The sequence below is a fragment of the Ptychodera flava genome, chromosome 1, assembly GCF_041260155.1.
Source record: "Ptychodera flava strain L36383 chromosome 1, AS_Pfla_20210202, whole genome shotgun sequence".
Taxonomy (NCBI): domain Eukaryota; kingdom Metazoa; phylum Hemichordata; class Enteropneusta; family Ptychoderidae; genus Ptychodera; species Ptychodera flava.
The window spans coordinates 45,194,369-45,222,357 of NC_091928.1; the positions used below are offsets into that span (position 1 = coordinate 45,194,369).

General features: G+C 37.0%; 1 protein-coding gene across 6 annotated transcripts in view; it reads left to right on the top strand.

Annotated features, from left to right (window-relative positions):
• The first annotated feature begins 6,855 nt into the window (after positions 1-6,855).
• Positions 6,856-27,989, top strand: part of LOC139139002 (tetraspanin-4-like) — a 34,494-nt gene continuing 13,360 nt past the window's right edge. For 2 of the 6 annotated variants that reach the window (XR_011553711.1, XM_070707708.1), the window contains exons 1-2: positions 12,532-12,762; positions 27,242-27,328. Coding sequence is in view for 3 of the 6 variants with exons in the window: in XM_070707708.1 (XP_070563809.1) it covers positions 27,266-27,328 (63 nt within the window). In the remaining 3 variants the exon portion in view is untranslated. Of the gene's footprint in view, positions 7,002-12,531; positions 12,763-15,987; positions 16,166-27,241; positions 27,329-27,989 lie in introns of those variants that run through there. The other 4 variants (XR_011553709.1, XM_070707688.1, XM_070707700.1 and 1 more) reach the window with 4 other exon arrangements.

Sequence of the window (27,989 nt, forward strand, 5' to 3'; positions counted from 1 at the left end):
GAGCAATTAACTGGTAATTTCAACATAGTTAAATATTGCCACATAACTTTACTATAGTATCTTGTGACATACTGTACTGCACAAAACATGATGCCCAGGTTTTCAAATTTGCATGACAAAACTTTGTATTACAATATGGCTGTCTGGATAACTCCATGGGAATATTCCATGCTGCAATCTGTTAGGCAAGAGATGAATTCACACCGGAGTTTGTTGCTGTTTGGATAAAATTAGTTTAAATCTAATCAATTAGTGCCAGCGATTTTGTATCCAAAGGCTGAGAGCACGGCTGCTGGAGGTTACTGATCAAGGTTCAGTTTACATTGTAATGCCTGTACAAGTTTGGAGGACAGAAACAGAATTACAGGAGAATTAAATATAGATGTGAATGTTCATTAAAGTACTGTAAGGGTACTTTCTCACAAATAAACCATGCTTTTGACAACGCATTCACAAGTAACTCTATTGTAACTCATTCAATTTGTTATCTAATATATCGGTACACAAGTCACTATTCAACCACTCTCTTTTGATACATTGATTTGACTTGCAATCAGTTTACATAACGTTACCCGCACCATGGTGAATGCAATAATTGTATTTCAAATACTGGTTGTCCTGTAAATACATACTCACAATGCTGCATTTTGAATACCATCCCAGACGGAGAATTAGCCCCAAGTCTTTGGGCATATAAATATTCAGATACTACTAAGGGTGAGGTGTACAAACTTGAAGCAATAATGCTTTGGCAGACTTTCAACTAGACTATGGGGTGAACATGATGGCCAGCATGTAACTGCTGCTTATGCCAGGGAACTGTGCACCATATGCTATACGAAAGTGACCAGGGCAAATGTATGGGAGAATATGCATGAATGCAGAAGTACATGAAACTTGATGGAAATGCCTATCAGTTTTCCAAAGCTGAAGAAGGAAGACATTGTTGGGGTGACCCTTTCACCACTGGCATTTGGTACATGCTCAATTTGATTGGGATACATTTGGATTGAAAGATTCAGCTGTGTGTGTGCATGGGCTCTATTATCAGAGGTCACCATAGAGGGCCAGGAGCATATGCACAGTTGAACTCTTTCAGTCTATACATTCTGTCCTGTGCAATTTTTTCATACATATGTTTAATTATTTAAGAATTTAAAGACATCATCCCAAGCCATCTTTTGACCTGGAATATATAATTAACGTATTAACATAACCACACTATATTTAACAGAGATGTCTAAAATTAAAGTGTATCATATTCATAGCCACTGTACTTTATTTATAAAATCAATTTTGTGACTATTATTTGACTACTTTGTAAAAACTGAAAATTCTTTTGTTGGGAAAGAAATCTTTGTCCTGAAGGCAATAATGTGCCTGATAGAACTTAAGAACAGTCAAACATTTGATGTGAGTTGTTATGATGCTTGTGCAGGATTCCTTGCAGTTCACCTGTACTGTACACCCAGCCCGTTGGGTTATCTTTACACCTCTAGGTGGCGCCCTAACATTGTCTTCAATCAAGTTTGGTGAGGCCACCAAACAAGCATGGAACATGCAAAACTATCAGCACAAATTCCTTGTTCAAATGTCATTCAAGATGAAAGTAAAAAGGACAGTACACGAGTTAGAACAAATAATGGTTACCTTAAATACTGTACTCAAGGCTACCATCCAAACTTGAACATTTTTTAAACTTCCCACACACTGTTAGCAGATATAACCACATTTTCACCACAACAATTTTGGCTCAACTCTGTTGTCTAAAGAAAAGTGCTCTAACATCCACAGTATACACTAGGAAATGAAATGGCTACTTCATGATGAGACTTTACCATGAATAATACAAAGTCATCATCTGTGGACTATACTAAAGTCAAACCAAAAATCAAATTGACAACACTATCATCCTGTAAACATTACATTCTTTATTGAAAATGTCCCCATAATAAACACATATGATTCATGCTACATTACACTATACCACTGTACTACTAGCACTGTAGTGCAAGCTGCTAAATATCTTTATATGAAACCTATTACGTGTGTATCAGGAAAAAAAAATTGAAAGTACAAGTTTTCCATAAATATAGAAATATAGAGCATGTATCTCTCTATAAAATTCCCCAAAGAGTTATAAAGATCACATCACTGGCATGTTCTTTTATGTGATTCTGTCTCAGTCTTGGGTTGGACTATGGAAAGTTTGTAAAAGTGCCAAAATCCACTAATTTTTGACTTGCGACATTTAGCACGCTACATGTAGCCTAGAATCCTATTCGTCCGCTTGCCTCTGTACCTCTGACCCACTCGGGAGTGGGTCGGAGGAACGGAGGCAAGCGGACAAATAGGATTCTAGGCTGCATGTAGCGTGCTAAATGTCGCAAGTCAAGTGGTGGGTCGGAGGTACAGAGGCAACCGGACGAATAGGATTCTAGGCTACGCTACATGTAACTCTGAATTTGACATACCTTGTGTTTGGAATTTTTGTCAAAGCAGAGTTTACAACTCATCTGTCTGGCAGTTAATTGAAATTATTGTCAGAGCTCAGAAGTATGAGGCACAACACTCTACATTGTTCTGAACATGAATTTGAAAGGGATGTGCAAAAAAGTCAGTAGTACAACAAACAAGATGAGGTAGAAAAGTTTGCAACGCTGGAACTTGAGGCTGATAAGTGATCTGTGGTCATTCATATGTGGACTTGGTCAGGTTTATGAGGGCAAAATTGTTGCATTTAAAGCATGTTTTAGGTGACTAAACAGCAGTTTAAAAGTAGCAACTTGGTGAGCAAGATTGAGATGCTAGGTAACAAAGAGGTACTCCTGGTACATTACTGGACACAAGCAGTGGCTAACAACAAGCACTGATCTAAGTTCATTCTATCTCAATCTTGATCATAGGTGCTGACAAATATAACGGTGTGACTACATCACTTGGTAGTAGGGGATCAGAAAAGTAATAAACTCTAATGGGAAAAAATCTTCCATCACTCTGACGATTCTGGCAGTTCTTGGAATAAAAAAATCCAACGTTTGGTCAAGCTTCAAGTCAAAGATGACCAACTTGCTTGCATGACAGAAGGAAACCTCATAGACAGAACCTGTGGTGTGACATCAACTGATGAGTCTGAAATGCTGTTATGCAAACGGCGTCAGAATAATACGCCCCTACTTCTCCAGGGGAGCATAGTTCAAGAGTTTTTCAATCAGATCCACGTGTGCAAGCAGCATTCTTCGACAGCAGTACCTCTTCAGTCCAAGAGCATCCAATGCATCACTGCCATGAAAGAATAAAATTCACATGAAGCATAATACGAGCTTATGTAGTGGCCTAAATCCATGTAGAACTGAATTCTTTGTGTAGTTTTATTTTATATTGTCTTTACTTATTAATCTTGATTACTTCGAAGCTTTTGAAAACCTTATGGTTAACCTCTTTTCATGAAGGTCGAGACACATAACCATGCAGTGTACCACAGACACTTAAATGCTGTAAATTACGATAAAAAATGACAATTCTTTCAGCTATTGATAAAGACTAGAATAACTCACTAACAGGAAGAAAAATCCTCAAAGTAATGAGTTAATAAATAAGTATAACAAGCGTGCTTATATAAACTATCAACAGTACCTATTTTTCTAAAATACAAAAGTAAACTGCTAAAATAATTAGTCCCTGTTACTTGAAATGACCTTTTAAAAACTGTTTTTGGTCTTGGACTTTCTAAAAAGTGTTGATTAGCTGATCTTAAATATGTGCAGGGAGCAAGAATGACAAAGTAATGATTACAATTCACTTGAATGCTTCATCAATTCGACAGTCCTCCGTTTTTAACACATATTGTATTTCATCTGGTATCGTACCATAGCAGACACTCTCTGTGTTTGTTGTGGGATTTATAATATCTCATCTGTTGTTGCATTGTTGTAATGTCAACTCCCAGTATCAATATTTGTATATAACAGTGTTGAACTGTAACTCCCCTCCCAAGAATTATAATGAAGCAGTCAATGCATGCAAGAGGGGTTTAAAGGTGGAGCCTCCCTTTAAAAGGACGCAAAGCTATAGCAGCGTACATTGTGTTAGTGGACACCAAACAGGCAACGGAAGGTTACACGCTCCAGAAAATGCCACTTTTTAGTTTTCCCCGGCCACAAGAAGGCAGACAGACTGCCAAGTGGTCAGCGTGAAGTTGCTGCCGATCGGACTCTGTGGTTATATTAAAAGTCTAACGCGACTAGAAGACAATTTTTTAGGAAATTCGAGCGTTTGTGGTGACCGTTGGCGATTTAAACTGACCGTCAATCAAACGCTTGTATAAACTCTGTTTGCAGGATTAGCAAAAGGTGATAAAAGGTTGAGATCAGTTTGTGTAATTAATGTTATAGAAATCAAACATCGTACTGGCCAAGTGTTTGACTGGGAGGAGAACTCCACTGATGCGAGAACCTGGGATTGAAAAGTGCGGCTTTAAGGGCAACATGGGACAAATGCTGGAGAGCAGACAGGATTTACAATGAAATTGCACCAAGGAGGTTGGGCAGCAGTTCTCATGTCCCTGTTTGTACACAATAGTTTCATGAAGCCCGTGTTTTGGGATGGGGGAATGTTGGATTTTCATGTTTTGGTGGATCGAGATTTTCCTGATTGTTTTTCAAAACGGGACAGGGCAGTTGACAAATTTCACAAAACTGATTTCCAAATCCCCTATGTAGGCCAAAGATGGGGGTGGGGGTTTACATTGACTGTTGCATAAAACAATACATACCCTTCAGTGTATTCTGCTTGCAACAGACCAAGGTATGCTTCCCATTTATTCCCAACCACCTTTCCACATGTGAAGCATCTGATTGGAATGATCATGGCGACGTCCTTTCTGTTTAAAAATCAGAAGAAGAAACACACACTAGTACATTAGTGTTCGCAGTGACTTTTTTCTCCTCGCGTATGGCATACGCATTAGTCTGCTAAAATTGCGTAATGGCTGGATTTGAGTGCGTAATTTCACTTCCGCACTCGATTGGTGAAAAAAATGACTGCAAAATACAGTGTGCAGTTGAATAAACCTACACTACATATTCGGATTGTACGATATAACATTATTTTAATGAAAACAGTTTAACGAACAACTTGAACACTGTTGAAACGTAACAGCGAAGGGTATACATGCGACCGTCAAAACACATCGGGAAACAAGAGTTATGGCAGCTTATCGAGACACTTCTGCAGTGTTCAAAATTTATCAGGATTCTGACGAGCTCTACCGATGAATCATTTTTTTTTCACGGACTCGTAGGGCAAAGTTGATAGACAACAGATTCGTCTGCTTCGACGCCATGCTGCATGTGTGCTTGATCAAAATTTGGGAGCAGCGAGACGCGATCATCGTGCAGGGTTGGCATTTATATAATTTGTCGCAACATTTCTGTCAATCACTCACTTTGTGTCATAAGTTTCAGAAACTATCGCTCGCCTGAAAATTAGCAACGTAATTCATAGGCACAGCAGACATGATAACGTGCCTGTGAACTACGATGCCGATTTTTCAGACAACGCCCAGAGAATCCGAAACTTTCCACACAAAATGAGTGATTGACAGAAATGTCTTGCAACAAATTTCGTCTGGTTGTCGCCTAAGCTCAGTCGTGGGGAGTGCTTTCGGAAACATTTTACTGTTATCTTTTGCGTATAGAAAACGCATAACAATGAAAAAAATGCGTAGAGAGTCGATTTCAATGCGTAAATACGCACGATTTTTGCGTAAACGCGAACTCTGGTACATAATACACACATTTTTTTCCTGCGGACCATTGGACCATGGAGAAAAAAAGAGTAATGTAATGTATGTATGATCAATCATACATGTTGTCTACAATAACAGTTCAAAAGTTCAAAATTCAGAAGACACGATCGATGTGTCTTGTCTAGTCTCCTTTTTGAAACCACTTTACAGATACACAGTGTGGAAAATCATAGACCCTCGAGAAAAACAAAATCAACACAGTGTTGTAAAATGGACTGAGAAGAGTGACATCATTGTACCACATCCATGCATGCAAATACAATCAAACCATGGAAGAATATCAATCATCTTTGTTCAAAATCAAAGACGCGGTCCTCTACATCAGAAACAAAGTATCATTAGTATGCATCATCAGATGTGAACTAGTACCAGTGCATACCCGATAACTTTCAAGGTACGCGTATCACAGGATGAGTGGTTCGAGCATTAATTAGTAGCAGTGCAGAGATAGCTACCTCAACGCATTGAGGTTATAGATGGATCCGTCTATTACCTCAATGCTCAAAGGTAGCGGGAAGCCCTGTGGTGACAGGTAACGATATAGGTAACACAGTACAGGTCTACGCACTATGAGACTACCTGGTGAACATGCGTACAAAACAATGCATGTTCGCGATATCCTACTTCAACGGTCGAACCTACAAACTCACAAATATTCGTAATAAGTGAGAAGTTACTCTGTCTTAAAGTAACAGACAGTGAAAGCGCTCCGTAAAACCCACACTCATCGCTTAAGCTGGCAAGAAACTTACAGAAACTACTCGCGAGAGGCCAAGGTGTTCTCCTTTTCCTCGCCGCGTGTCTCTGGCTCTGGGGCTAACCGGATGTTCTTTGGATAATTCTACTTTTTTCTAGTGGGCGTTGCCGAAGTTTGCGGACCAATTTTTTGCCGTGTAACTGTCCGTAACGCGGCTGAAAGGATAGCAAAATACTCATTTGAAGTGTGTGTTATTATATCAGCGTAATAAACTTGTTCTGCACATTTCTAAACCACTTGGTATCATATCTGTAGTTACAAATAATGACCCCGTGCCATCAATTCCCGCATAGTATTACCGAGCTAAGCAGTCCTAAACAGGCTCCCTAGAACGAAAGCAAGTACAGTCTTGCGAAAAAGATCCATCGAACCATAGCGATCCCACTACACAGCGCAGCTAACGCAGCATCGTCACATCGAACTCTGAATTTCACGGTAAGTGATTTTCCAAGCTATGCCGATATTAGTTGAAAATGGACTTATCATCAAGTGTCTTTAATCGAAATCGGATTTTTTTTTGGCAGCCCCAGGTGGTACAATCGAGAGTGCCTCTTGCACCTCCATGGGCAACCGCACCCTGTGACAGCTACAGATGTGCTGTCTTCTGCGCACTGGGTAAACCACTTTCACTTGTATTTGCGGTTGATCATAGCCAATACGGACATGGTGGATGTCGTTTGCACAACAGATCGATGCATTTTCTCGGTTTTTAGATGCTCCATATGAGAATATGCTCCATATGAGAATATTTGAGTCCGAATGCCCCTTACTATGTGAAACAGACTGGGGACTTTTGTCAAATTCTCAAGTAGCTTTGCTTACCCTGTCGGGTGTGTGTGAGCTATTTCCGTGTGTTTACATGACAATGGTAAATTCTGAAGTGTGCGTACGTAATACACTATACGAACCCTCACTGAGCGTTACTTCGGTGAGTCATCTGCACGCGATAGCCACAAACAGTGAACACTGAGGACATAACTACCATTCTCAGCATTTTAAGTCAAAATCGGTTGACCGTGAATTTAAAAACAAAAATGAATCTTGTGTTTCACTAGTGTTTCACGTGATTCAGCAATGGCGGCAGGTCAAGGTGTTGGACGCAATCTGATCACAAAGTAGGCAATGGGGTGTTGTTGTATCATTCGAAAGTGAAAGTTGCAGATCACTTCTGTAAATATCCAACTGATCATACAATCCGGGTCCCCCATATGACACAGAGTCAGGCTGCAATAGTGCTTACAGTGCAATAACTATGCTCGATTCTTGAAGATTGCCTGCAAGCAAACCTATCTATGTAGGTCAGCCTATTCATTTAGTAGCTTGTGACTGCTTCTAATCACAGTCCCTCTATCCATATAGATATATAGGGACTGTGTTCTAATACACTAACAGTCGCTCTCTCTTTCCATCATAAGTCACAAAAACATGATGTATCAGTTTGCATAGTCATGAAACAAACGTAAGCAGTAATATTTTACATGTTACTGTGTATGGGCACCTACTATTTCAGACAGTACAGTGCACACCAACACAAATTAAGAATGAAATTCTCACAGCATAGCAGTAACCTGTGGCATTACTCTCACACCCAGGTAGATGCCCATAGGGTATCTTGTTGTGAGAGCTGTAAAAATGACAAAGCCACACTTGTTTAAAAGAAATTTGCATCTGTTTGAACAATATTGGCCTTGACACCATCCTTAGTGAGTGATTATGAGGAAAAATTGATCAAGTTTTAGAATTAAGCTGAATTTTACTTGAAATTGTCATGCTTCATTCAAGAAAAGGCAGCTCTATGTGTTTAAATGGGTGTGTGTGTTGGTGAACATCTGGTACAATGGAGTATTTGTTATTTGAGGTGAATGAATGGAAAATATCCAACCACAAACAAAAGCATTCCGACTCCCACTTTTATTTCATCAAATTCCAGTGGCCATTATTGAAAACCTGCACAGCGATGATAATTCATGTGAGGAGAAATTATGTCAACATGAAATCATATTGAATTTTGCATAACAATCTCTTTTAATGATACATGAATCTACGTCAGTGTCAATAGAATATTCTTTGTCTAAATCAAATGTAATGTACGGTGTCAAATATGCAGGTATCACAAAGGTAATTTTCATAGATATTTGCATTGTATCTATAGTGACTGTGTAGATCATCTGGACATAAAAAAAATATTGTATCGCATTGAATGTCAAATTTCATATCCAAAACGAACTAAAAAATTTACAAACATCATTGAATTTTCAAGGATGTAAAGCGTACTATGACTTGACATTGAACACAAATGGCTGAATGTACTATTATTATTTGATTGGGCCAGTAAAATTGCACAAAATTCAAAATGTTTCAAGACAAGAAGGTAGAAGTTACAGCCAAAATTAGAGCCTTCTAAAATACCGGTATGCATCGCAGAGACAGTGTACGCCTACTGTAAAGGTGTCATAAAGTAAACCTGTACAAACACCACCTATAGAAGAGATATTTTCCCCACGTTTGAGGGTTTCGTTTCCCATCTCTTTGATCTAGTTTCCTTTATTCTAGAAAAGCCTGTTGAAATCTTTGTCACATCCTTCTGTCTTTTTGCTTTGCTTCTACCGGTATATGATCAATATCTTGCCTTTCCTCTCTTGCCAACTGTGGCTTGATTTTTTTTTTCTTTAGGGGAGTATATATACTGTTGATTTCCTTCCCAACATCTTTCGAAACGCAACCCAAGAATATCTAATATAATTGGTTCATACTTAATTTATTCCTTTCTCAACAATATTTTGGTTCAGTACCTTTGTTTCTCATATTTTGTTGGACTTTTGCATTTGAGGAAATGGGCCTTGCAGGGGTGTCAATGACATTGAACCTGGGTCAGGTGTCGTAGCAGGTTCCTTCTTAGCCCTGCATGCAGTGCTTTGCATTCCCAACATTACATAGTCGAAGCCCTGCATTACAATGCAGTATGAATATTAGATCATGTTCAGTGACAGTGAGAATGTCAATCAACATTCTCTTTCTCTTTGTTTAAATTGCCAATGATTCTCTCTGAGCCAACCATTTACCGCTTGAGTGATTTCAATGTAAATCGTGGGTAACCAGGACATTTGTCAACATCATGCAGACGTGACAAGGTCTGTGACAATCATTGTATGGTGTGAGGTACACTCTCTGCAGCACACTACCGGTACTAGCTGCAAGAGTTTTCCAAATTCCTCAATCTTTAATGTACAGTTCAACCCTCAAGTTTACAGGTCATAAAATTAGATATGGTTGATGATGAAGTTTAATGGTTGATGTCGGTAAATTTAGAATAAGTAAAATAAGTGGTTTTAAAAAAGAGAAGCCTGCGTAGCACAGTCAACCAGTACGGTTAAACGGAACACCCAAATTCGTTGTAACAGATCATTACTTTAACCATTGATATCAATGGCTTTGGGCCAAACCACTTTGGTGAAAGGGTTAATGAATGGAGTTGTAAGTGGCAAGTCATTATTTATAAAACAAGTCTTTATTGCTTTTTAAACGAGAGTGTATTTGAGATGAAGTTCAGCGATGAGATGGACATATCTGTCATTATGAAGACCACAAGAGTTCAATTAATAATAAAAGTTATGTTGGACAGAGATGATCTTGCACAAGTATGTACAGCAGATAAATGATAAAAAAGAAGTTGATATTGTAGAATAAGAAGTAAAATGATTAAGGAAAATTAACATATTTGTGTTTAGGTGAGAGTCATACAGTGAAGTAAGTCATCAAACCTCACTGAAATAGGATAGCTGGAGGAAGTGTTGCCGAAGAGGGAAATTTAACAATAGCATATTATCAAGCCCTTTATTTACATGTAAATAGTATCCTTATTTGGATCTCGGTGGCTAAAACACTAAAGATTCAGCTGAGCTAACAAAGTGCAAAGCTTGCAAGAAATAACATGCACAGCCATTAGAACAGTTTATTTCAGAGACAATGTGGTAAGGGGCCGTGGATAATTGACACAGGCGCATGGTAAGCGCAACTTCTGTGTTTAGTGGTGGGGGGGGTTTGGCTGTATTTCGATTACAGTGCACAAAAATCGCACTACTTGTTTTAATATCACAACACCTCGGCATATATTTTTATTTATCACAAAATATTGCGCTATATTGTGGAGTGTAAGAGGCCAGTGCGGAACCAGTGCTACACCAGCATTCTTTTGATATACGTGTGGTTCAGTACACTAGGTACATGGTTTCATTTCCTTCTATTGGTTTCATCATTGTTGAGTTGACATTGAACAAAGATTGATTTTAGAGGGTGTATGTAAGGGGAGGAGTCGGTAGCGTAATTTCACAGCAATGTTATTACCCATTGTTGGTATGCTGATACAGAATGAGACTTGGAAGTATTTTTGGACCTCCAAACTTTCATTTAGGGGAGGGGGATTGAGGCCAAACACAATTAGTTGCATTTACCGTGCGCATGTTTTAATTATCCATGGCCCTTGAGTGCAGCAGCTTAGTTTGTCACTGAACAAGGTTGTACTGTATTTGCACTTTTTCTCCAAATTTACGGAAGTTGCTGCATATGATATAGTTTTTTGCATGCCATGCACACATACGGTAGGTTTATATTGTACTCCCAGTGGTACCTCAACCACAAGGCTGGGGACTCACAGTGTTGTCAGGGCCAGTTGCTAAGCAGCAAATTATCAAACTCTGACAATATTAACACATTCTGTTTGGTATATTTGTCAGTTACCATGACAGTTGTGTCATATTTGATTTCAGACAGTAACAATTTAGAGAGAGCAGTACATAAACAAGGCAAGTAGTCAGTCAGCCCTTACAGTTGTTTGTTTTTCCATGTATCGTCACAAAATAATAAAATTAAACAGGACAATCACCGGAAAATGGATTGAAGGTTGATGTTTGGGGCCATAACAAGTGAAAAAGGAAGTTGGAATAACACGACTCCAAGTCAATCAAAATGATAGGCCGTTTTGCTGTAGGTCACTAGAGTTCTGCAGTACCTTGAAAAAGTAAACTATGGCCATAAACAAGGACACTGTGTTCTCATAATGTACACAGAACAGCCAGATATCCAGTGTCATTCTTCTCAAACGTCATAAATAAAAATAGCATCACACCAGGTCACTGAGCTTTGCATGTTGTGTGTATTTACTGATGGTCTAAATTCTTTTTATGATCATTTATTCATGGTTTAAGGCATACACGGGAAAGTTACTTCTAATGTTTTTGCATCGTTTGTTTGCAAAAATAGCCCTGATATTCAAATGTTTTCAAATATTAAGAGGCAATTAAAAACAGAACAAAAAGCCATGAAAGTTGCTGTCAACAAATGTGTAATGGATAGATATATGCTGACTTTTCTCTGACCTCAGAGATTAAAATCTTACTGATAAGGGGCCATCGATAATAAAAGCTGAGGCACAACAAACATAATTCTTTCGTTTAGGGGGGCAGGGGCTACAAGCTCATTTCGTTTTGTGTGCGTCAAAATCGCATAAGGATTTTCTATTGTTTTCGAAGCGCGACTTTGCAGCAAGAACTGCGCAAATCTACCTTCACGTTCATCGAGAACAGAATGACCACAAAATACGGAGACAGAAAAGACAACGAAAAGACATGAATGTGAAATAAAAACTTGTATGCTTTTTTCAACTTGAAACATGTATGTGAAATATTTTCCTGCTCACGAAATACATTAAAATGTTGTCTTAAAAAGTGAAATACGTAAAGTGGAGGTTTATTAATTAATGTGCCCTTCCGGCGTATGGATCGGAGAGGTGTGTGTGGGTTTGTCAGAAACGGCATCATAATACAAAATTGATTTCGCATAAGAACTTTCCTTTTGAGGGGGGAGGGAGGGGGTTTTAAATAAAACGAAGGAATTACGTTTCTTGTGCGTCATTTTTATTATCGACGGCCCCTATATGTCCTTTAAATATTCTGATACACAAGTAGCAACTTTTGTCATCTTTAAATTCCCATTAAAATGAACTAGTTTGTCAGGAAGTATGTATTTTTATGGTAAGGTTGTAAAGCTGCCTGTTTCTTTCAACTCTTACGTTGACACACCCACACTCGATCAGAGTGGCCTGATGCAAATAGCTATGAACTGTTAACCCCTAACTCAAATCTGTAGTCGAAGTTGCGTGCAGTGCTGAGTTTCTTCAAGTCTGACATTTTTGCACCAGGTAAGTTTAACACTAGTAGGATATCAAAGGCAGTAACAGGTTAGGATAAAGTGTGACAGTCCATAGCAAAGATCACGATGCCATTTAGTCAAAATGTTTGACCATTTTGATGTACGTGTGAATAACTAACAGTAAGGTTATTGTAGTATATGCAAAGCAGCACAGTATTGAATAGCTTCTTTATCCAGTTTTCAGAAAGTGTAAATCAGATGCTGAAAGTGTCAAATGAGTGATATTTTCTTACATGAGTTAAAAAAGATAGTAAACGTTAAGAATAATGTCATTTTTTAACTTTTCATTTTTGCACTTTTCAAGACTGTTCCCAAGTAAATTGGAATAGAGTAACCAGTCATTGACCTTATATAAATCTTGGTCACTGAAATGTTTGGAAAATACCAAAAGTAGGAAGTGCCTGTCAGAATACTGGCATATATATTTATAAATGCAAAATTAATTGCCACTGTACAAGATATTTCTTTTGAGTGTCATATACCATAGTGGAGTTTCAACACCTATCAGGACATAACAGCTACATGTAGGCTGTGTGATTGGCTGAGTTTGAAATATTGGGTCACATGACTAAACCAACTGTCAACAGTTTTCCTTAAATGATAAATACAGGACACAGAAAAATTTGTTGTGTTGTTGTTTTGGGTTAATACCAGGCTGACCTGGGTTAATACAGGTAAAATGTACTTCAAGCAGGAGTTTTCTTCTGAATGTCACGTAGCTTTCTTTTTGTGATCTTTTGGATTATACAGGTATATATACATTGTAGTCTGTCATGCCTCATATGTACACTGTCATATATTTATACAACAGTGATTTATGTTTGTATGTACTTAGAAAATGAAAGATTTGAACCCTTTCAGTGCTGTAATTTTTCCCCGCCAAAATTTTAGTGCAACATTTTACCAATTTTTTTGAAATTTTTTGTAATATTTTGATAACTTTGAAGCAAATGGACATCGCATTTCAGTAATATTTGACATTCAATATTTGACATTCAAAATGGCCGCCATCCCTGTGTCTTTGGGGAAAATAAAATTTTCAATTTCCAAATAAAATAAGATGGATAATAATTTCTTCCTACTCCAAGAGCTTTGAAATTAAACCCCACAAGTGGAAGAGCTCAAAGTGATGTAAAAGTTTGAGAGTTTGAATATCTGTCCCCAAGGTACATGCTACCTGCAAAAAAATTCTGCTGAGATGACCCTCAGGTCATCATTAATGTTCATTTAGAGTGTGTAATTTAAAACATGAAATTCAAATTCAATGAAATACAGTTATTGATAATTTTGGTTTACAATTATTTATCACAAATAACACATTTTTTGCTAGCTTGAAAGTTGTTCTTCTCTGTTTTAAGCAAACATTCCAATTCCTTTATTAAAGAGCCTTTGGCAAGAAAGTTCAACGGGTATTTTGAGGGGTGGGCCAACCCTCTGTTTTTGGAGCATTGTATTCACCATATGTTAATAATGATACCAAAGAATGCATTTTTCACAACAAAATAATATGCAAATTGTGTATAACGTTATGTAAATTGGTGTTCCCTTCAAGTTGCTGTGACTACACTGAATATCAGAATCGATTAATAAATTAGGTTGACTTGGCTCATCTGCCAAATAGAGACATTTTCTAATGGCAGGTGTCTTTACTCCAGTGATAGTGGTACATTGAAATAGCAATGTTGAGAAGTTCTGTTTCTTCTGTGGGCACATTTCAAGTTATCTTTGTAAATATTGCCATTCATACAACCAGTTCAAAAACATATTTTCTTACTATATCTGTATTGAAAAAAGGCAACAGACAATAATGATAACTAAATGGTATATCAGAGGGTAAGGTGCATGAATACCGTTTGCTGGAGAAATCTGTTTTGAATAAATGGCAAAAGACGACCTTGCCAAATCTTTTAGTGATTGATGTTTGAACATAAAATAAAGCACTAGTACCTTTATCGTCTCTTATATGTCATTTGCTATACCAGCCATCAGTAAATAAAATTTTATTGTTTTAAGTTCTTTTCTTTTTGTATCTATAAATATAACTCCATATTTAACTCTTATGTTGTTACGAAAGTAAATGTTCTTTGATTTAGTGTGTTTGAAGGCCAGAATAAAAATCTGTAAATATTCATGCAAGGCCAATGGACAAGGAGTTTGAGGGTCATTTGTGTAGCCAGAGCAGTAAAAATGAATTAATTGTCATGTCTGTCAGTAATGTTAGTCATGGTTTAAAAAGATACTTTTGTTATTGTAAGATTACTGCAGGTTTTTCACTGACCACGCTAGCTCAGGAAAATGTCCTCTCTCCACATGTATTTTATTGGATGAAGTAACCAGTAACTACCGGTACAGTAGCAAGCCAAGCTCTAGAGTTTTCAGCGGTATTAAAATTACAGAATTTCAATCATAAAAAACAAAAAGGGATACATTCGTGGTCTGTTTATATTAAAAAGTTGTAAACGTTTCAGTTTGTCATTAAACAGTATACCGGTACTGCGGTAGTTCCAACTTCTGTTTGTTTAATTTCAAAATATGCTTTTGCCATGAGGTCAGGTCATGTGTCTTGCAGGGCAGAAGGCTGTGACTTCACAATGATGATATTGACTTTGTGTTACAGTCCTGTAACATACATGCAAAGAATTTTCACATTGTATCTGATTGATCACTGGTCCACTGTATAATCACACATACCATGTGCCCAACGTACCATACTTATTAGGTTTGCACGATACACCTCAAGTAATTGTAATTACCAAAATGCAGTTTAACCCTTCTATCCCATTCTCCAAGAGATCCAACTTTACAGTTAAAAGCAATGAGAGTTGTTCAAAGTGCGGTTGTGAACAGGTTTAGAAAATCAAGTGTTCATAAATAACAACCACACACCAGGGTAGGTGACTTACTTGGAAAATTGGCCTCCTGAGCGAACTATTACCTGCCCTGATGTGTAATGAATTCAATTGACATTATAGTCAGAGATTATTATGGAAAATTGTTTAGGGTTTTCATAATACCATGCAAATTTTAAAAATTGTTCTGAAGTTCATACCTAGCATTGGTTGACAGAAAGGTTGAGAGAATCTAAAAGGTTTATTTGCAACACAAGCATCCAATCATACTGATACCATTTTGAATTGAATAAATGATAATATAATTGTCCGCGGTTATGGTATGCCTTTGTTTACCCATCTCAGGAATTTTCTGAATTCAGATTATAATGCCAGTGTACAAAAACCATATGTTCTCTTTCATGTGCTGACTCGTAATTTTTTCCACGCCCAAGGTTTCTTTTGTTAGCAACTTTATAGTGCTCACCAAGCTGATCTAAACACTCATTCACAACCCCTGAACTCACATGAATGACTTTATTCTATGTATGTCATCATTTACAGGTAAGTGCAGACCTTTCTATCTGTTGGATAGTCAGCTAATTCTTTGTAAAGAATTCCTGGTTCTTAAGTTTGTATGTGCCTTGAAAGTGAAGGACACATTTTGCTCAGGGAATCTTTCCACAGTTCTTCTCAAATCAACGACAAAAATCAGGGGTCAGTGTGCTAACGGTAAACGTGGTACTTGAGAAACAAATCACCCATGATTTGAAATTCAAAATGGCAGCCACCCTGTGTTAACTCTATGGAGAAAAATAAAATTTTGGAATTTCGAAAATCTAAGACGATGGAATTTTTTTCGTACACCGAGACCTTGAAAGTGAGCTCCCACAAGTGGTACATGTAGATCAGTAAAAAATTGTGAAAATTTGAGAGTCCAAATATCGGTCCCCAATGCGTATTCTACCTCAAGAGAGTTGCTGCCAAATTTGAAGGGGAAGTTGTTAGAGCTTTTGCTTGGAAATTCTTAATATTCAATAATTCATGTTAATCTGCATGCATAGGTGAATGTACTGAAGGAAATGAGGCCAGGTACTATGCAGCTACTACCGTACATGTAGTAATACCATAGGAAATATTTTACAGAACAAGATTATTTTCGGAAATTTACTGATGATTATGATGATGATAGCGTTGATTGCAATTACACTTCTAATTATATATTATATTGCTTTATTACTGGCATTATCATTATATCATAAATGTAATTAATTCTGTACGCATACAGTATCCTAAAGATAATTAAAGGCAGAATCCACCTCGGGGACAGATCTAGGGCTGTCAAATTTTTACAATATTTTGCTGATTTGCTGCTTTTGTGTACTCAGTTTGAAGCCTTTGGAGTAAAAGAAGTTTTCACCAGCTTTAAATCTGTAAAAATCAAAATTTCCTAGATATAGTTTATAACACAGGGTACACATGCAACCATTTTGAATTTCAAATATTGGTAAGTCCTTTTTTCTCAAATCCAAAACTTTGCATGGTGACCACTGAGTTGTTTTTTTAGTCCCACGGACACCGTTCCGGGGGGACTTTATAGGTTGGTCATGTCCGTGTGTGCGTGCGTCCGTCGTCCGTGCGTGCGTTGGCGTGCGTCCGTCCGTTCACGCAGATATCTCAGAGATGCAAGAAGCGATTTCATTCAAACTTAGTACAAGGATTACTACATATGTCATACAGATGCACGTCGATTTGTTTTGTGATACAATCCAATATGGCCGCCAGGCGGCCATTTTATTACGATTTTTTCATGTACAGAGCCATAACTCAGACATGTTTCAACCGATTTTATTCAACGTTGGTACAAGGACATTGACCAATGTCATAGATATGCACGTCAATTTGTTTTGTGATACGATCCAATATGGCTGCCAGGCGGCCATTTTATTACGATTTTTTCATGTATAGAGCCATAACTCAGACATGTTTCAACCGATTTTATTCAAAGTTGGTACAAGGACATTGACTAATGTCATAGATATGCACGTCAATTTGTTTTGTGATACAATCCAATATGGCCGCCAGGCGGCCATTTTATTATGATTTTTTCATGTACAGAGCTATAACTCAGACATGTTTCAACCGATTTTATTCAAACTTGCTACAAGGACATTGACCAATGTCATAGATATGCACGTCAATTTGTTTTGTGATACGATCCAATATGGCCTCCAGGCGGCCATTTTATTACGATTTTTTCATGTACAGGGCCATAACTCAGACATGTTTCAGCCGATTTTATTCAAAGTTGGTACAAGGACAATGACCAATGTCATAGATATGCACGTCAATTTGTTTTGTGATACGATCCAATATGGCCGCCAGACGGCCATTTTATTACAATTTTTTCATATACAGAGCCATAATTCAGACATGTTTCAACCAATTTTATTCAAAGTTGGTACAAGGACATTGACCAATGTCATAGATATGCACGACAATTTGTTTTGTGATACGATCCAATATGGCCTCCAGGCGGCCATTTTATTACGATTTTTTCATGTACAGAGCCATAACTCAGACATGTTTCAGCCGATTTTATTCAAAGTTGGTACAAGGACAATGACCAATGTCATAGATATGCACGTCAATTTGTTTTGTGATACGATCCAATATGGCCGCCAGACGGCCATTTTATTACAATTTTTTCATATACAGAGCCATAATTCAGACATGTTTTAACCGATTTTATTCAAAGTTGGTACAAGGACATTGACTAATGTCATAGATATGCACGACAATTTGTTTTGTGATACGATCCAATATGGCTGCTGTGTGGCCATTTTATTACAATTTGTTCATATACAGAGCCATAGCTCAAACATGTTTCAACCGATTTTATTCAAAGTTGGTACAAGGACATTGACCTATGTCATAGATATATACGTCAATTTGTTATGTGATACGATCCAATATGGCCGCTAGGCAGCCATTTTATTACGATGTTTTCATGTACAGAGCCATAACTCAGATATGTTTCAACCGATTTTATTCAAAGTTGGTACAAGGAGATTGACTAATGTCATACATATGCATGTCAATTTGTTATGTGATACAATCCAATATGGCTGCCTTGCGGCCATTTTGTTACGATTTTTCATGAACAGAGCCATAATACTCTCAGGCATATCTCAACCGATTTTATTCAAAGTTGGTACAAGGACATTAACCTATGTCATACATATGTATGTCAATTTGTTTCATGATATGATCCAATATGGCTGCATGGCAGCCATTTTGTTACAATTTTTTCCTGTCCTTAGCCAAAACTTGGGCATGTCTCAAATATGGTACCAGTGATAATCTGTCAAGTGTTAGAATTGTATGCAAAAATGTTTTGCAACATCCTGTTGATTAATTCCTAGTTGACTCATTTTCTGAACTTTAGGATGGTGGCCTACATTGGTTTCATGTTTTCATCACCATGGAACTCATTCTTGGCCATTGAGCGCCATCTGTATCAAAGTATTTTTATTACAGACCTAATTAATGAAGAGGACTCTATCCTCTCTGAGGACATGTAATCAAAGTACCATTAACAAGTGGGGACTGTGTCATCAACGATGACTTGTTTTTATGAGAGAGAAAGATTTATAGTTCAATGAAGAAAGGTTGAGCAAATTTTGAAAACTTCTCGTTTCTTGACATTTATCAGTACTATATTTAATGACAATCAATCACAGAATTATGTACAAAGAAATACCGGTACTCTACAGGCAAAATTACCAATGTGAAACAAAATGAAAATGCCATATGCAAGTAAGTAGATACTTCACTGTCGGTATACCAGTACATGTACCAGGTACTTCTTTATAGATGTTCTAAGTTATGGCCACTACACTGTAGACTTTAAATGTTATTAACTGTGCAAAGAATATCAAATTTTACAGAATAATAGATCTAACCCAAATATCTCCAGCATTACCGCAGTTGAACTCTTACATTGAGCATTGAAGGTAAAAAGCTGGAAAAAAATGTATAAGCTTAGAGTTTGTCACATCAAGGAATGTGACAGTTTGCTATTGTGAATTCTCAATATGGTTAATAAAAAAAATTATATTAAAATGACATATTTTGCAGAGATTGAACCATACAAAATTGTTGTCAAAAAACGATATTTATATGTACCAGTAATGTTAAATTTAACTTAAAATAATGAAATTGTGGTTGATGAAAGGTTACCACAAGTTGTTTTAGGTCTTCGTCATCTTGCAATTGTACCGGTACATGAGAGCTAGTCACATATTTGTCGGATTCAATCAGTAAAAAATGTATGAAATGAGAATAGGCACACACAATTATGTGTCAATTAATTCTAAATTCCAAGCCTTTCAGACAATTATCTCAGCACTTTGTTTGAAGAGCTTTGTGTTGATATTTCTATATCTGTTCAGTGAGGCTGAACACTGATGATATTAAAGGAAACCAAATGTAAAATGAAGTATCACATAGGCCGTTACAAATATAACTTACTCGCATCTGTTTATCTCACTACAATGAGATACGCCAATGATATTAGGGGTGAACCATTTGATTTCCTGGGGGTCTGGAACTGGAAGATTTTAAAAAAAAAGATTCCCAGCAAATGCCACTGCAAAAAAATCAGCCACAGAAGGCTTGACTTAAAAATTATAAACAAAGGTGGGAGAGTGGAAATAACAATACCGGGTAATGTACAATGAATCAGGTAAAAAATAATGCTATCAATAACGTTATCAATCTTCCAGGACACCCCCCTCCAACCCCCCCACCTTAAAGGATATTACAGTCAGTGCCATTACTCTTCGGTGGGGTAAGTTGGTAATTACCTACCAATTTTAGCTAGGTATATTGCAATATACCAAGGGAACTTCCTAAGCCAAACTCTGTTTTCCTATCTGGAGCGGCAAGATGAGATCTAAACAAACACAGCGGGTAATGAGATTTTACAGCCAGCAATGGTGATCTGATAACTGGGATGAACCATTTTCATGTAGGTTCGTTCAAAGGGGAATGAAAACTAAAAGGAATAAAACACGATCTTAAGAGATCGTATCGTGCCTTGTCTTCTTTTTGATAAATATTACACATAACTAGGTTTGAAAAAGCTGCATGAAGTAACATCATTACAAAACATGGTATTTTGTACAAAAGTTTGAGATCACCCCATGTACATTGATCTTTCAAAAGCCGGTCTTTACTGTGTGGTTCACAGGAGTCTAATTCAAAAGCAATCAGCGACTCATAAAAAGTCAACTTTACAGTCTGTCTGTCTTGAAAGCTCCATCGAAATTCGAGACAAGATGACAAAATTGTACAAAGCTACATGAAGCTGAAACTACGGTAAATATCGCTCAGAGAATAAATGCACCACAGACGGCACTTCAGCATGTCATCGCCCATCTCATTCTCAGTACCATTGCCCAAAACATTCTGGAAGGCCACAATCAAAAAGTTTGACATGACCTGCACAACTAGTTGCTTAATTTTTTGTGGGTGAAAAAACCTTTGATAGCAGCCAGTAAAATATTGACAAAATACTTTTTTTAGAATACTTGTACTGTAAAAAACCAGCCGGCAATCAGAACAGTGTTCAACATACTACACAATGAACTGAGCCACACATACAAAATCACTACCAAAGTTCCCTCTGACCAGCTAAATTACTGAAACATAAAGCGGACAGTGGAGTATATTATGGTTCATCCCGGTATCAGATCACCATTGGTGGCTGTAAAATTTGTTACCCGCTGTGTTTGTTTAGATTTCATCTTGCCGCTCCAGATAGGAAAACAGAGTTTGGCTTAGGAAGTTCCCTTGGTATATTGCAATATCCCTAGCTAAATTGGTAGGTAATTACCAACTTGCCCCACCGAAGAATAATGGCCTTAACTGTAAATAATCCATCCCTCAGTACTTCATCCAATCAACTGTACCAAGAATATACATGTACCGCTGGTAGTGTTTTTTCTTTGACATCTCCACATGTACGGGTATTGAACACAGACAAGGCTCCTTGCCATTGAAGTTACTGCCAATATTGCCACCAGGCGATATATATGTAAAATTCACATAATACGGCGCAGATAAAAATTTCCCAATTTTTTATGGAAAATGGGAATACTAAAGGAATACTGATGAACACACTGGTTGGAATATCAACAGTTGTTCATACACAGTCTTCCACCTGCCACAGAGATACGACATTCAACTGTTGTTTTTGACTTCCTGTTTCCCTATTTCAGTGTATCTGTGCACTGCTTATTATCTTACAGTTGACAGCTTTCAACAGGGCTGTAGCATGCGTGCATCGAATTTGTCAGCTTCTTAAAAGTGTCACTTTCATCAGCAACAGGGCAAAATACAATAATTTGTCAAGTTTTCTAGATTTCTGTCCTACATCATGTTATTCAAGTTACAGGAAAACCTTTCACTTTTAATAGAGCTTGTGTGATAAATTTTGTGAGAGTGGCAGGGGATGACGTAAGCACATTGATTTAAAATTCTACCTGTTGTAGTACTTGTTGGTCAATCACTGTGCTTGGTACCAAGAGTAGTTTGCTGTAGGCCATTGCTGACATACGGTGTACATTTCACATCAATCAATAAAACAGCAACACTGGTTGTGTAACATAAACTGTGTTGCAGAGTAATTAACAAATCGTAGGCTTTGTTTCAAACAGTATCGAGATCTGTAATTGCTGTAATTTAAGGGAACTATTAGCTAAACCATGTTTAATGCAACACTTAAAATGGTCAAGATTGGTGGTTATAGCATCTTTTTGTTTTAAATTTACCGCGGTACAGGGTGTTTTTGCAAATGCTCGGTATTTACCATATTGCCGTGATGTATAGTCTCGGGAACGCCAATGTAATTGTTCAGGCTATTAGTTGTTCATGCAGATTCTCAGATTAACATCAGTTGGTTACATTCAATCTATACCATTTATGAACTGCCATGGATAAGTTAAAATTAAATATGTGAGATAAAGAATATTTCAAATTTGCCAGATTTACTCATCTGAATGAATGTGGCCCCTATTTGTTGCTGGAAATCAAGATGGCCTGATCATGTACATCACCATGTATGGTCTATAGAGGGCGTTTACTGTTACAATCCTCTGGCATGGCATTGATCACTCAAAACTAGACTCGGCCTCTAGTGTCTTAGTCTGGCAACACACTGTGGCTGATGTAGCCCAGAGCTGAGTGAGCTGGTGTAGCCAGCAAGAAAATACTACTTTTTGTTTGGGATGATTTTCAAGCGAACTGTGAAGTCCTAAGGTCTAAGCACGGTCCCTTTATTCACAAAAGTGACAGTGGTCTAAACTTGTTATTAAAGTTTGATTTTGAATGAACTCATTGCTTTTCTTTGTCAAAATATTTTTCATTTTTGATTTTGTGTCACCAATTCGTGCGCATGATAGATTTAGAATTCCAAGATTTTAATGTTCATGGTGAGATATGTTAAGTATCTGAGATCTGAGTCTGAGACTCTGAAAGTTAGCTCTACCATTTGTTCAGTGCTATTCGAGAACTGTACCAAGGAATTTAACAACTCTGTAAAGGCTATTTATCACCAGCTGATGAACATTAGGATTTGAGAGGCACATGTTTGAATGGTTGTTAGTTTGTGATATTGATAAAAGATGGGCCAGAGGCTACATGGGTATGCAGGCGTTAAAGGGACAAAGTCGGCCATTTTTCATGACTTTGTTTGATATGTGATACCGGTACTACTTATATTGTTTGACATGTTGGATAAAGATACTATAAATGGATCACCATGCATATATTAAACCCCAGTTTCAGACAAATTAAATGAAACCATCTCAAAAATGAATTTACCATTGATTCATTTTCATATTGGTTTCATGTATTGTGTCCAACACTGAGGTCGAATAAATGCATGGTCACCCATTCATTTAGTATCTTTCAACATGTCAAACAATATATTAAGTAGTATCTCGTATCAAACAAAATTCATGAAAAATAGCCGACTTTGTCCCTTTAAATGCTCTATGCATTGTTTCAATACTGAATCTGTCAATCCCTTACATCATAATTCATTTACGAACATAAACATAAAACTATGGTATATAGTGATGAAATTCTCAGACAAAAAGCCAAAGTAGCCATAGGTCATAATCTACATTGTAAGGTTCTCAGAAAAACATGGGAAGTTGGCAGGTCATAAATTTCCCATTGTATATCATATGTATATGGATGGATTGAGAAGGAGTTTACTGGTCACTGCACTTATACTCCCCATTTCTGACCTTGCTTTATAATCATGCTGAGGGGTTGTGAAAGTGTTAAACTAAATATTATCAAACACCTGCCGTTACTTATGCTGCTGGCTCATAGTTTGGTTTCAACAACTTTATTTGATTGGTAGCAGTTATTATTAACATAAAACCAGCCTAAAGCCTTTTATTTTAGTAACCAGCAGTCACTAACATAAAACCTTCAAAGCCATACCGGTAGAACATTTGCCACACTATCTCAGCAGCTCATACCTCACTACATGTACCAATAGACTATGCATGTACATGGCCAACATCATACCGGTACAGCAAGAACAGAGGTGATAAGGCAAAAATGGCAGGAATAATTGAAAAAACTGACCAATCTGCCTTCACAAATGCAACATTCTCAAAGATTTACCCTCAGTATTGTGATTTGTTTTTTGTTGGTTCATTTGGTTTTTGTTGGTTCATTTTGGTTCATTTTTTGTATCGACAGTCATGTTGATGGATCACATGTACAAAGTATATTGAGTACACACCTGTTGACATATATGTTGGTGGAAGAATAGCTGGAAATTTCCTTGTGTAACCCCTATACTGTATCTACATGCATGGAATACATAAGATATCAATCTCAAATGTCAAAACAGCCTCAAAAATGCTATACCCTGTTTCACACAACACTGAATCATGTCAGCACACTTAAGATCCTTGCAAAGACTAGAAACCTAAACTGTTACCATTTACATGAAACTTTGTGTATATACAAGCTCCTGTACATTTTAACTGCCATGTGAATAAAGGTGGTATTGAAAAAATAAGTACCGGTAGTACCCATAGCCAGCCCTTTTTGGGTAGGTTTGACTTATAATATGTGTATATTTACATGTACATGTAGCTATTATCAGTTCCCTGAAGGGATGCGTATCCCTTCAATTCAGTAGAGTGATGGCTCAAACACTGGTCAAAATCTGAGATGAATAAAATGTACATGTAAAACTACCATTGGTTCAGTCCATCTTTATAGCTGGAAGGATAGTTAAAAAATAACTAGTTTTGAAGTTTATAAGTCGAGGTAAAATGTGCCTTGGACTTTGAAACTTTTAATATATCCTTTTTGCCTACCGTCAGTTGGGGCTCATTTTGAACCTTACCGGTATGTAGTTAATAAAGCTTTCCCCGGCTTTTTGAAAACCAGGAATTTATTTGCCGGTCGTATTGAATTTAAAATATTGGTTAATAATGTGTAATTTGTGTCTGTAGTATTAAATTTGCACGGTGACCCACAATTTTTAGTTTTGTTTTGGTAAGAGTTTAAGTTTTCTTTTTCTAGGCATGAACTACTATAACACTTCTATGTAATGAAAAAAAACCATAACCATAGTAAATATTTGTTGAAAAAATGATTACTGTGGCAGCACTAGGATTAATTCTCATAATTACTCAGGAAAAGCGCACCTGCAATGAAAATTTTATGAGGTTTTTCATCCAGACTTGTCTATTATTTCAATGACAAGCCAACTGTGAAACTGTAAATATAATTTAGTTTGAGGCCTTGGCAAGGCAGTTACTGGAATGGTTTCATACATTGTTACAATTCCTTTTAAGGTAATATGCACCTCGAAAGTAAAAGACTTAAACTTTTGCTCTAACTTTCCTCAAGGAATCTTTCAAACATTCTCTTTCAAAATCAAGAATAAAAATAGGGGGTCACCGTGCAAATTTTGGTACTAGAGAAACAAATAACCCAAGATTTACTGATATTAGAAATTCAAAATGGCCGCCATCCCTGTGTTAACTCTATGGCGAAAAATAAAAATTTTCGAATTTCAAAAAAATAAGCCGGTGAAAAGTTTTCTTTCACCAAGAGCTTTAAAATGAACCCCCACATGTGGTATATCAGAAGAGAACTGTAAAAGTTTGAGAGTCCGAATGTCTGTCCCCGAGGTGCGTTCTACCTTAAATTATTTCTGAATTTAGCCCCAGGAAAGCAAATTCTGTATAGTAATAGTAGTTTTAATAATGATCGTATGTTTATATTCTGAATTCACTCCCATTTTGTGTAAACAATTTCAGTATTTATTCCCAAGAAGAGGCAGTTCTGTCCTCACCCTGTTATGGACAGACTGTCCTTCAACGAGCACTCGAAGGATATGGACAAAATTATCCAGATGATACAGCTTGTGTTGAAAATAATAAAACATACTCTGTTAGCGGGTTAAAACCTTAAATTTGAATGGACCACAATACAAACAAAACCACCCACAGAAACGTTAATAGAACAATGTGTATTCCTTTGTGTGTGATTATCCACCTGTGGTTCTTCATATATAAGCCAATAAATAACTTTCTGCTGCGGGGGAAACCTTTCCACACAATATGAAAAGGTTACACTTAACGCCCACTTGGCATCGTTTGAGATGATAATCAGACTTAAAGGGTATTTCATTTCTTTGTAATATATAAAAAGATGCAGACATAATAAAATCATGTATGCCGTATTTAATTATAAAGAAATACTACGCATTATTGTGGAAGCTTAGCTGGCACCAATCAAGACGTTCTTACATCAATAATTTTTTAATTAATTAGTATTCTGTGGCTGTTATTCACTGACGTCAAATGTTGTCTCCTCAATGTAATGATCCTTACTAATGTTCTAGGCCCCTTGCAAACTGTTGCTGCAAATAATTTGCAGTAAAAATAATCTTCTGTGAGGGACTCTGGGAGTTTTCTTTGAAATAATATGTGCTCACTGTTGTAGAATGAAGACTACCCAGTGTTGTAACAAAGTGTCTATAAATAATGTTGACTTTAAAGCCATATAATTGATACCTGTTGCTGAATATCATCTTCTGAATATTCAGTAAAACATCTATTTATGCTGATAAGTTAAGTTTTCACTGTCATTTTGTGTCACTTTTTCTCCTCAGTAAATTTGCTTCTGTGGATGCTAGAGGGCGCCCTTTCCCTCTGGCATTCTGGTCACTGTTGCTCATGATCAATAATGGTGCTGTCAGCCATGTCGGTTCTCTCTCTCTCTCTCTCTCTCTCTCTCTCTCTCTCTCTCTCTCTCTTACTTATCCTTACTTATGTTTTTATTTGTTTAGGAAATCAGTTGTTGGAACTTAAGAGAAATTTTTCAAAACAAAACTTTTAGAAGTAAAAGTTTAGTGAGATGGCCAAAGACTCATGGAGTTTGTTCGTGGTTGTCACTCACTATTCAAAGAGATATCGATTATTTTTTCTCTTTCATGCAAAGAATCTGAAGTTTTTTGACTTCAACACATGTTGAAATTTGCATTGTAAGCTTTTTGATAACTCCCAGTGAACTTTTTGTTGTGCTTTCCAGTGAAGTGTTGAGAAAACAAGCAAGATGGTTGAAGGGTGTGCAAGAATCGTGAAGTTTATCGTCTTCTTTTTCAACCTGCTCTTCTGGGTAAGTTTATTCTGTAAACTCTGTGAAGCATTTATACCTACATGTAAACCTTAATGTACTGGTGAAGGGAAGACTAATATATATGTATATTACCAAACGGGAAGGCTGTAAGAGGCTGAAAATGAGAAATTTTGCAGACATGAAGGCATTTCAAAAAGTCGTAAATTAACTGCTTCATAATTTTGCAATTTAGTGTGTGAAGTGTATCATTTGAAAGCTCACTTGACAGAGATACTGTATATTGTAAGTAGCTTTAAATTTATAGCCGTGTCATTAAAAAAGACTATTGGCATTTAGCATTTGTGTGCAACCTACATTCTTTGTATATTTTAACTGTACTCCTTTGCATTATACATGTACTGGTATGTTGTACCAGTATACATACTATTATGCCGTTTGCAATCAGTTTATCAAGTTTACGGTACAATGTTACTCAATAAGAAAGTTTGATGCAATACGTTATTGAGAGGGTAGATCCCTTGTACGACTTTAAATTTTATTACAAGCCTTTAATTTACCCATGATATCTTGGAAAATTTTACAAAATAAATGTCAAAGTAACTACAGGGTCAGTATGCTTCTTGAAAGTCCTGGAATTTTAAAGCCTTCCACAAAGTCTGGAAAAGTCTTTGACAATGAAACTGAGTCCATGAAAGTCATA